This window comes from Ailuropoda melanoleuca, unplaced genomic scaffold, assembly GCF_002007445.2.
Source record: "Ailuropoda melanoleuca isolate Jingjing unplaced genomic scaffold, ASM200744v2 unplaced-scaffold8496, whole genome shotgun sequence".
Taxonomy (NCBI): domain Eukaryota; kingdom Metazoa; phylum Chordata; class Mammalia; order Carnivora; family Ursidae; genus Ailuropoda; species Ailuropoda melanoleuca.
In genome coordinates, this window is record NW_023253876.1 from 21,267 (window position 1) to 32,922 (window position 11,656).

The 11,656-nt window shown below is 48.2% G+C and overlaps 1 protein-coding gene across 1 annotated transcript; it reads left to right on the forward strand.

Moving 5' to 3' along the window:
• Nucleotides 1–2,379: 2,379 nt before the first annotated feature.
• LOC117800866 (butyrophilin-like protein 2) lies at nt 2,380–7,797 on the forward strand. Its single transcript, XM_034653409.1, is given in 7 exon segments — nt 2,380–2,411; nt 2,730–2,751; nt 3,431–3,476; nt 4,554–4,901; nt 6,808–7,089; nt 7,650–7,670; nt 7,763–7,797. Coding segments are annotated over 7 exon segments (786 nt in total).
• The last annotated feature ends 3,859 nt before the right edge of the window (nt 7,798–11,656 follow it).

Genomic DNA, 11,656 nt, shown 5'->3' on the forward strand with positions numbered 1-11,656 from the left:
ACAGGGCACACAGTGGCTCCCTTTGGGATGCCACAGACATTCCACAGAAGATCTCATGTCAGGGCTGTGGAGGTGAGCAGGGTGCCACTAAAACACCAGCAAGCACGTGTATGGGGCCCATGTGGGGACGAGCAGGTTGGTGAAGGCCCCTCTGAGGAAGGTCACTTTAGGTGAGACTGGAATGGTGACCAGAGAGAGAGTGGCTTGTGAGAAGGCCCAAGGCTGGGAAAGTCTGTGAATTGGAGTAACTCTCCCAGGCTAGTGAGCGACCAACTGGGTAAGTGATGGATAACGTCAGAGACAAAGATAGAGCCTGAGAGCGCTAGATGAGAGGTTTAACAGGGACATCCCTGAAGGCATGAAGCAGAGCTGACACGAGCTACCTTGAAAGGATCATGACCTTGGAGGGAAAATGAACTTGAGGAGGTGAGGCTGGAGGTGGCAAGGGACATTCATGGGGAAGCAGGGAAACCCAGCTTGGGCCAAAGAGGAAATAAGGGTTTATTGTAGTTGGGTGCTGGCAGTGAATATGAATTTGAGAAACTCTTGAACTTCCTAGCACACTGGAAGTAGACTAAGAATGTAGAGTGTCAGGAGTGTGCTTCAAATTTCTGGCAGACATACTGGGTGAACCCAGGTGCCCTTTACTGAGATGGGGAACTGCAGGAAGGGACGGGCTGGAGAGGAAGCCCTAGTGCTCCATGATTTTCCTTCAGAATCTGCCTTTCCTGGTGCAGACTGCGGCCTGGCAGGGAGGGAGGTAAATGGTGCACCCAGGCCATGTGTGATAGTAAGGTACAGGAAGCCACAGAGCACTGTGCATTTCCTTCTGCAGGGACAGGCTCCTGGAGCTGGTCCTGAAAGACCCTGATGCCCAGTATTAGCCTGTCTGTTGCCAGGTTGTGGGATGATGTATTGGTCTCCTGGTGAAGAAAAGCAAAGCAGCCACAATGGTGACTCCACGGAGGCTCTTGCACCTGAGATGCACCCACAGACATGGTATCATCTTAGTAGTGAACAGTTAGGCGACCAGGAGAGTGGCAGGTGTTCAGGAAAGGATTGCTGGGTCTGTGTCTCTGTGGTCCTCCTGCAGGGAGATCGGGGTACCTGCACCTGGCCTGTGTCTGTGGCTCTGGTCATGCCGTTTCCTTCCTGATCACGAGGGTGCACCGTCCAGAGGGCAGGGCAGAGTCTGCTGGGACTTCTTGTTGTCAGTTTGTACTTTCAAACGGTGGAAGGAGTCAGAGCAGGTGGGTTCTTCCGTCTGGGAGTGCTTAGTGCCCCAGGTCCCTGTTTCGGGACAGATCCCTGCAGCCTGTACCAGGCTCTGTTTCTCCACTCTCCTGGGAACCACCTGCCTTTCAGAGAAGAGGAGCCTGTGGCACCAGTGTTGGATCTGGAAGCGGGGTTTCTGAGCAGCAAACTGCAGGTGCAATTTCTGAGAGCAGATTTGGGGACAGCAGAGATCTCACACTACTAAGGTAGAGATGCTCCAAAAATTCCAGGTTTTTAAGCAGGTGATTGCGTTCTGAAGACATCTGTGGCAAGAAGAGGAAAGCTGGGAGCGGCTGGCTGTGAGGAGAAGGCTGAGTTGGTGGTGGCGCAGAGGATGGTGGTACTGGATGATAATGAGGCCTGAGAAGACCCAGGACAACTACAGTGGGGGCTGCACTTTACTCATTTATTTAATGACATTTCTGTGGCATTCCTAGCACCAGGTACTGTTCTAATGACATGTACTGACTCTCCATACATAAATTCAAAGGTTTTTTCTTATACCCTGGGGTATACCTTGTACTGTTACTCTCCCCATTTTGCAGATGAGGAGCTGAGGCAGAGCCGGTCAAGAACCTTGACTAAGAAAGTAACACCGCAAATGGCTGAGAGTGGAGGAGACATTAGCAGTCAGGCCCAGAATCTGTCCTTCCTAGGACCATCGGCTGCCCCCCAACAGTAAGTGGTTTGAAGCCCTTCTTTCTGCCTAGAGCTCATTTTATCCTCTGTGCTGCCCCTGTTCTCCTGGAATCCTTTATCCTGAGGCAGAAGCTCCTCAAAGAGAGAGAAGATGGGGATTATTAAGCCATCATGGATAATTGGGCACAAAGTGTGTGGAAGGCCAGGTCCTTGGTCCTGAGCAGCAAAGTGCTGGGGCGAGGGGCCTGAAATTCAGGTGAACTCAACCCCAGGATGGGGTGCATGTGCTGGAGGCACGGGGTCCTTGGGGAGAACACAGTCTGACTCTCATGCTGCTCAGTGATTCCCTGTCATAATTCTGGGGCAGCAGAGGAACAGCACAAGGGAGCTGGCATGTCCTTCATGGGGAGGGGCCTGAGTCTGGGCCCTGTGTCCCTGGGCGTGTGGCCTGTGACTCATGCAGACATGGACGAGGTCCCTTTGCTGAGGCGGGAAGGGTCTGGTCCTGTGGGCAGAGCAGGCTGGGAAAGTTTCCAAAGGGCTGGGAGGGCTTTCTTGGCATCAGGGTAGTGGCCCCCGCCCCCCCTCCCATCAGCATAATGAGCAGTAGGAAAGTCTGTGCTCCTGCTGGGGACTGTGGCCAGCCCTAAGCCCTGCTGTCTGCTCTGGGGCCCAGAGCTGTGGGCTGGCCCTGCCTCCTCTCTGTAGGTGTTCACCTGCCTCCTGCCCTGTGTCTCCCCAGCTCTGAGGAAATGGAGGATTGCTGCAGGGGCTCTTTGCTCTCCCTTCTCCTCTCCCTGTTTCTCCTCCTCCAGCTGCCTGCTGGGGGGTCTGCAGGTGAGTGTGTCCCCTCCCCCTTCCTGTGTTCTGTGGGGTGGGTGAGAGCCCCCGGGAGCTTGGCTGGTATCTCCATCAGGACGGCTGGCTACTGGGGGAGACCCTGGCTCTAGAGAGATTTTGATGATTCTCCAACTGGAAGTTGTAATGAAACATTTATGAAGAATCCCAGAACTGTAAAATACGGGCAGGGGACCATGACCGTTGTCTAATGAGGACTTTATGTCTTATAACGTCAAAAATGTGAATTTCACCATGAAAAGTGTGAAAATGAATAGTCCCTCTTTTCTTGTTTCCTGGCTCTATTGGTGTCTGAGCAGTTATTCTGTTATTAATTCAACGTACTCACAGCTACTGACAGGGTACGGAGCATGTCTTAGTCCTACTCTGTGTACAAAGTGGACAGGGTCCCTATCTTCACAGAGCTCATTCTGGCAGGATACAGCAGGTACTAAATAGCACAACCCCATACAGTCTATGTCTGTTGAGGAGTGGAGACCACGGGACAAGGAAGTAAGGCAGGGTGTGGAAGTGAGATGTGCAGGAGGGCAAGTGGGCAGGCAGCAGTGCTCCATAAGGTGGCCAGGGTAGGCAGTGAGATGCGAATGAAACTTGGTGGAGGTGGTGTGTCACCGTGTGAGGATGCCCCTGGATTGAGGGTTTCTGTCATGTGGAGCAGCCAGAGCAAAACTGGCAGTGTGCCTGTGTGTTCAAGGAGCAAGGAGGTAAGTGTTGCCTGGGGCTGAGTGAGGGAGAGGGAGGAAAGCAAGTGTTGGTGGTTAGAGAGCAGTGGGGGGCTCATCCCTATAGAGCCTGTGGGCCATGTGGGGAACTGTGGAGCCACTGCTGGGCTTTGAGCAGAGGAGGGACATGGTATTGCTTACAGGTTGAAGAGTCACACACATGGGTTGGAGATGGCATAGTCACAGGGAGCCTAGTCACTGTCATTCTGCAGGTGAGACATATAGTGACTCAGCCAAAGTTGAGTAGCACAGGAGGTGATCAGTCACTCTTCTGAGGTCCAGCAGGGGTCTTTCTGCAGAAGTGTCCTGTAGTGACATGTCCATCAGTTCTCAGAAGACCAAAACCTATGAGGGGTGGTGGCAGTGAAGTGAACCTTCCGTTGTCAGAAGTAGTGATTTGGGTCCTGTGAGAGGGGGCAGGTTTTAACAGAAATAACTGTGGACTCTAGATGTAGTGCACATGTAATTCAGCCGAGTACTAAAATATGGGGACAAATATTTAACTTAGGAGCAGGTGTGGGTAAGTTCATAAGCGTGGCCGAATGAGCAGAGAATTCCCATCTAGGCCACAGGACCTTTCTGGTCATTTTTCACTCCTGTCCTTAGAGGAGGCAGGTTGGAGCCATGGTTCTCAGAGTGTGGTCCCTGTAATATTAGTAACAGAATCCCCACCACCTCTTTAGAAATGCACATTCCTGGACCCACCCCAGACCAACAGAACCAGGAGCTCTTGGGGTGGAGCCCAGCAGTCTGTGTTTCACAGGCCCATACAGTCTATGTATGTGGAAGGTTAGAACAACTGAGTTAGAGAGTCCGTCATGGAAGGGCCTGGAGCCAGGAGCACAGGCTGCTGAGGGAGTCTCTTTGACACCATTTCTGGGTCTCAAAGTTGTTAAAAAGCAAACTTGCCCTGATTCAGAGTGGTCACAGCTGAGTATCTCAGATCAGGGCCTCTCATCTGACATTTATCCCCACCTACCTGGGACTCCACCTGACAGTGTGTTCCCTGCCCCATCCTGCATCTCTCCAGCTTTCTCACTGCTATGTCTGTGTCTGCAGATGAGTTCATGGTGATTGGCCCCTCGGACCCCATTGTGGCAGTGCTGCGTGGGGACGTCACACTGCCGTGTAGTGTGTCCCCAGCCATGAACGTGAAGAACATGGAGCTGCGGTGGTTCCGCTCCAAGTTTTCAGACGCAGTGTTCATCTATCAAAACCAGCAGGAGCAGAGAGAGGAGCAGTTGGCCTAGTACACAGGGTGGACCTCACTAGTGAAGGAATTCCTCACCTGGGGGGAGGCTGCTGTTCGCATCCACAATGTCCAGGCTTTTGACAACGGGCTGTATACCTGCTTCTTCAGAAAGGGAAGCTTCTGTGAATCTGCCAGTTTGGAACTGAAGGTGGCAGGTGGGTTGTCGATCTATATTTAGGGTTCTGTAGCATTGGAGTTGGATACAAACTTGAGGCCAAGAAAATCAGCCCCTCATTTTACAGACGAAGGAAAGGAAGGTCTTCACTTATTCATTAATTCAGAGTGACTATATAAAATCCCTATAAAGTGTCAACCCCCCTTCTGGGCACCTGAAGGCATCACTGAACCAAACAAAGTTCCCTGCCCTGTAGACTTTATTTTCTAAAAGCAATAAAAATGTAAATGGCAGGGTTATAGAGGAGGATGTTAGATGGTGATTCGTAGGACTTAACCAAATGGATATCTGGGGTTGAGAGTTCCAATCAGAGAAACACCCATGTGAAAGAGCTGAGGCAGGAGTGTGGGTGATGTTTTGGGACACACAGGGAGGCCACGTGATTGGTGAGACAAGTGGGTGGTAGCAAGCGGGTAATCCTAGAATGAAGAGGGCTCCTGATTCAGGTGCACAGAGAAGAGATTGATCAGGAAAGTTCATGAGGAGCCCACACTTGAACAGGTGCTCGGGATCACCAGACTCTCCCAAAGGGCTTTTCTGGTTTGCGGTCTGGACTATATGGGGCAAGGAGAGAATGCTGATTGTGGTTATGAACAGTTATCCAAATAGTCCTGGGCCTGGCATGCTGATGGGCGTAGATGAGGGAAGTGGGGAGTAATGGACAGGGGTTTTGTTGGGGGTGGAGGCAGATGTCAGAGTATAGAGTGCTTTGTGCTGCATAATGAGTTTTAGATGTAGAGGTGAGGAAATCTTAAACAGAACGGTCTAGGGTTGGGGGGTTTTCTTTGAGAGCATGAGGCAGGATGGATGAGAGGAGAGTAAGACTGGAGGCATGGATATAGTAACACAGTGGAACGTTGTCTGTCCGACTTCATGTAGGGGCAGTGGGTGAGAGACATTTGGCTTCAGAGTGGTTTGGAAATTAGAATCAAGTGAGTCAGCAGATTTGGGGACTTATATACATTTCAAGAGGGGAGAAAGCACCTACAGTCACAAGTTTCTTCAAATAAATGCTGAAAAAAAAGTTAGGCCTCTCTTCCCTATTTTCAACAGAGACAATTAAGCCTCTTACCCTTAATTTTCATTTGTCTTGACAGTGGATCTTGGCTGGGTTTGCTCACATAGTGTTGTTTAGCTGGCTGTTGACTGGTCTAGGACAGTTTCAGCTGGAAAGGCAGTGCTAGTCTGAGCACGTCCCTCCCATGGCAGAGGGCAAGGCAATGGCACAAGCAGTTTCCAACCTCTGCTAGAGTCACATTCCCTGAACTCTCAGTGGCCCAGTCAAGTCACAGCATGGAGCCCAGAAGCAGAGTGTGAAGGCCTTAAATATATGTGGCAGAAGGCCAGCTGGATATAGGGAAGGCTGAAGGATTGGGATATTTTCATCATCAGACTATCACAGATGGGGCCCAGTATGAGCCAGTTCAGGGTTTGAGTTTGAAGCATCTGTGAGGAATCCTGGCAGAACTAACCCCAGGGATGTGGATACTGGGGAGGGAGCTCAGGAGGTAGGTAGGGTTGTTGAAGGTGGAAGTGATGAACCAAGTGTCAGTGGGTGTGCAAGCAGATGCCCTGGAGATTGTGTGAGGTGAGAAGAGCAGAGAATGATGGAATCTGAGATCAAATTCCTCCTCTGTCACTCTGGGCAGTGGACTTCCCAGCCTCATGGTTGGGGAGAAGGGTCCTGCCCTCTGTGCCTGCCGCAGGTCCCCATGCTCCTTCTTTCTATTTTCTGTGGCAGGACCTCTGCTTTGCTCCCTGCAGTGTTCACTCCCCAGTGGGGCCTCCAGAAAGCAATGCTGCCCTTGGAGTTGTGCATGGTCAGGCTCTGCTTGCATCGTGGTCTCTGGGTGGCCTTCCTGTGCTCTCCAGCTTCTCTCTTGCAGGTGTGGGCTCTGTCCCTCAAGTGCACATCCAAGGGCCAGAGGAGGATGGGGTCCGAGTGGTGTGTAAGGCGTCGGGGTGGTTTCCAAAGCCCCACGTGCGGTGGAAAGCTCTCAGTGGGGAAAAGTTCTTGACATTTTCTGAGACCCATGCCCAAGATTCTGAAGGGCTGTTCAGTGTGGAGGCCACTGTAGTTGTGAGGGACAGCTCTTCAGGGAATGTGACCTGCTCACTCCTCAACCCAATCCTGAGCCAGGAGAAGGCGATGGCTATTATCATCCCAGGTCAGTGCTGTTTCCCTCTCCCAGTAGGGCCATAGGGAGGGGCTGGGAGTCCCTGCGTGTGATGGGTGGGCTGTCCTGGGCCATTCCCCTGACTGTGTGTTTGGCTGGACACAGAGGACTTCTTTCCCCGGACTTCTCCCTGGATGTCAGCTTTCATGGTGATCCTGACCTTGCTGATGCTCTTACTCCTTGGGACTGCCTGCTATACCAAGAGAGAATATACTGCAAAGTGCCGGGAGATGCAGGAATGGAAGAAACTCCACAGGGAAAAGTAGGAGGACCAACGGGCAAAGGTGGAGGCACTGAAGACCAGAGGTGAGGCAGGACAGTGGCCAAGGCGTGTGAGTGTGGTAGCTGGTGCAGAGGAAAAGTGAATAGAGGGCCCTTGCCCTGGAGAGGGTGCTGAGGAGGTCCAGAGAGGACAGCTGGAACTGTGGAGCCGTGATAGAACTGGAGCTATAACTTCTAGGATACTGAGATGTGCATTTGTGGGTTTGCCAGGTGCAATCTTTGCTATTCTTAGGGATGGGAGTTCATGGTTATTTTTCACTCTCTTTCAGATGAACTCCAAGAAGATCTTGGTAAGTTCTCCTTTTCCTCCAGAACTTTCTGTGTCCCCTTTGTAGGAGACATTCTGGTTCTTAGCTCACCTGTTTCCTGTGTTGCCTTTCAGCCTGGAGGAAATCTGTCTACCTGGCTGGTGAGTGATTGTCCAGATGTCATTGTGTCTCTTGTTCCACCTAAGTCAAGGTATCTCCTCTCCTTTTTTTCAGGCAGGTACTGAGGACCCTTTCTTGGGGCAGAAGTGGAAGCTGGTGGGAGGCAGAACACTGTTCCATGAGCTTTCCCTAATCTGGGCCCCTGTTTCTCAGCCAATGCTTGGGTACCTGGGGGTGATGATGGTCCTTGGAGTCTGTCATACATCTTGGGTTTATTCCAATGCTGACCTACCCACCATATTGCTAGGTTTTCAGCCTTCAGTGCAACTAGTTCTGAGACAGCACGTAGAATCCAAAAGCCAGTTACTCTGAGATTTCAGTAAAGGAAGTATATAAATTAATGGGGTCATTAATGTTAGGAGTGTGATTTCAGCTGTATAATACCACCTAGGGAGAGTGTGTTCTCCCCAGTTCCTGGAAGTTGTGATCACAAAGTGACGGGTAGAGGACTGGACAGACTATGTGTGAGAATGTGGTGGAATGAGCTGCCAATCCCTCAAATAATGATGTTTTATCTGAGGAAGATTGGCCACTTTATTTATTTATTTATTTATTTATTTTTAAAGACTTTATTTATTTGACAGAGAGACAGCCAGTGAGAGAGGAAGCACAAGCAGGGGGAGTGGGAGAGGAAGAAGCAGGCTTCTAGCAGAGAAGCCTGATGTGGGGCTCGATCCCAGAACGCTGGGATCACGCCCTGAGCCAAAGGCAGATGCTTGATGACTGCGCCACCCAGGCGCCCCAGGATTGGCCACTTTTAACCCTAGAGTTCATCTCACATCTCTGCATGAAATCACCTCTCCTTTTGGGTTATTTCTCAAATACCTCTGTGTTCAAAATCACTGGATGTAGTAATGATTTTTTACAATTATGAAATAATGTATATTTTATCCCTACAATCTTTTCATACAATGTATGATTTTCTTATATAGATTATTTTACTTTATTTTACACTCTTTTTAAGAGAGATTGAGAGGGAGAGAGAGAGAGTGTGTGAGCCAGCCAGTTGGGGAGATGATGGGGGGCATAGGGTGAGAAGGAGAGAGAGAATCCTGCTTTAAGCAGGCTTCACACTCAGTGCAGAACCCGATATGGAGCTTGTCTCACGACACTGAGATCATGATTTGAGCCATTATCAAGAGTTGGAAACTTAATTGACTGAGCTACCCTGATGCCTCACATTGTATAATTTTTGACAAATTGTAGCAAAATTGACCACAGAGAGAATAAGAATTTTTGAGTTTTTTTTGAGGCCAGGGACAGCTACTTGGCTTAGCAGAGGTCACACAGCAGCAGCAGACAGGGGTGGAACTCAGTCTGCAATGCAGACTTTCTGACCTGTGGTCCAGGTAATTTCCCACAACACTCTGCTGTCAGCCATGGCAGGAGGTCTTCTCCTCTCCAGCCTTTCCCTACTCTGCAGCTAGTGTCACCTGTAGCCCAGAGGACAGGCAAGGGCCAGTAGATCAATGCTGAGCAGGTTTGTTTTGACTGAGGTCTCACCAGGGTGTGTTCCCTTTCAGTCTGGAGGAAGGCACAGCTGTATGCAGGTAAGTGACTCAGTTTCCTGTTTTCTTACCTTCCCAGCCTTAGCTGCCCCCTTCTATGTCACGGACCCCACACCAGGATGGGGTTGGTGTCCATGTTCCCCTTGTCACTTCTGTCTTCTTCCTCTGAAGACTGCAAGGACTGTCCTTGGGAACACAGATCTGCCTCCATTCTGACCCATCCTCTACAGCAGGTCACTGTTAGGGTTACCAACACCCTCTGAACACACTTTGCTCAATTCATACTTTAATTGGTCGTTGACAATGGAGAGGTCATTTATAAGGAGAGTCTGGAACAGGGTAGTGATGCTATAAATCAGAAATGGTTGTAGAGGATTTCAGAAATCAAGCTTGCCTGTTTAGGACTCAGGTCTTCCTAAGTGGATTGGTGGTTCTGAATACATTTTACCCTGAAATTCCTACTTTTTTTTTTTTTTTTTAGCTCTGGTTAAATTTTACTGTTTCTTGCTATACTTCTGGCATGCTGGTTTTCATTTTTTTCCCATCATGCTCTGACTCCCTGTCCAAATTGGGTTTCTTCCTTTAAGGCTCCTTAGATGCTGAGGAAATAAATACTTTAGAGCAGGTGTTCTGAACCTGAGATCCAGGGCCACCAGGATATTTATGGATTCCTGGAGGTGGGGTCTGTGAGCCACCTAGCAATTATATACAATATCTTTTATATATGTTTGTGTAACTACAGCAATAACATATATATAATCATATTATATTATTTAATATGTATTATATATTAAATGACATTATGATATATGATATGTATGTATTTTTTACTTTTTATTTGTTTTTATTTATTTTTATTTTTTAATTTTTTATTATATGTTAATCACTGTATGTTAATCATCATTAGTTTTTGATGTAGTGTTCCATGATTCATTGTTTGCGTATAACACCCAATGCTCCATGCAATACGTGCCCTCCTTAATACCCATCACTGGCCTATCCCAATCCCCCACCCCCTTCCCCTCTGAAACCCTCGGTTTGTTTCCCAGAGTCCATAGTCTCTTGTGTATGTATTTTTTTAAAAAAGGTTACTAATAATTGTTCACAACTATTATCCTTCCTTTTAGAAAAATATTGCACTTACCTGATGGGCTTGAACTTGGTCAGGTTTATTAGAGGCAATGTGTGAAGATTTCAAAAGGAGAAATGTAGGGGAGTTAAAATTCTTTACCAGGGAAAAGTGAGGTTCAAATCAGGAAAGAAAAAATGTGTTGGGAGAAGAGGAGGAGATGAGAAGAAAAGTAGAGAGCCTGAGATTCCTTTAGAGAGATTTTGGATGGCTAAGACTGACAGAAGAGAGACCACAAATCACAGCTGTGGTGGTTTGAATGGGATGTACACAGAGGGTGTGCAAGTTATTTGCGTGTATGAAAAGTAATAAACCCCTGACACCTGTCTGAGAGATTTCTGAGAAGACTTATATTTGTTTTAGGCTGTTTGGAAATAATCATCGAACTAAGTTTGCCTCTGATAATGAGATCACCTTGATCTTCTAGCAGCATTGGGACAGGAGTGTGGTCTGGGGGATCCTAAAGCAATGAAAAGTTATCCAGAGGATCCTTTAGCACTGGGATGGGTTAAAAATCTGGGCCACTTGAACATGTATAATATGTGCTTTTACTGTTTGGCTGTTTCTTTTTTCTTTTTATTTATTATTATTATTATTATTTTTAGTGTTCAGTGATTCATTTCTGTTTATGATCAGGGATAGACTGTGAGAGCAGAGAAGGGGAAGCCAGAGGTGATGGAGGCCAAGGGTCCAGATGTGTGAGGCTCCTTAGATAGCCTCAGTGATTCTTGGGATTTGTTTGAAAAAATGATGGTCAAATAGTCATTCTTTAGCATTTCCCTCTTCTCTGCTGAATTTTTGTGCATGTGTTTTGATTTTTTTAATTTTACAAAAGTATTATTTATTTATTTATTTATTTATTTATTTAGAGAGCATGTTGGAGTGGGTTGAGGGGCAGAGGGAGAGAGAGAATCTCAAGTAGAATCTATGTCCAGTGTGGATCCTGATGGGGGTGCTGGATCCAACCACATGAGATTATGACCTAAGCCAAAATCAAGAACCAAATGCTTAAATGACTGAGCCACACAGGAGCCACCGAAGTGCATGTATTTTAAAGTATGCCTTGCGTATTTGTATTTTGATCTCCCCCATTCTTTTCAAGAAAACCTCGTTTCCTGATGGATATGTGTCTGGGGATTAAGAAAGTATAATTTAAAAGTGAAATCAGATAGGCCAGTGATGGGTATTAAGGAAGGCACATACTGCATGGT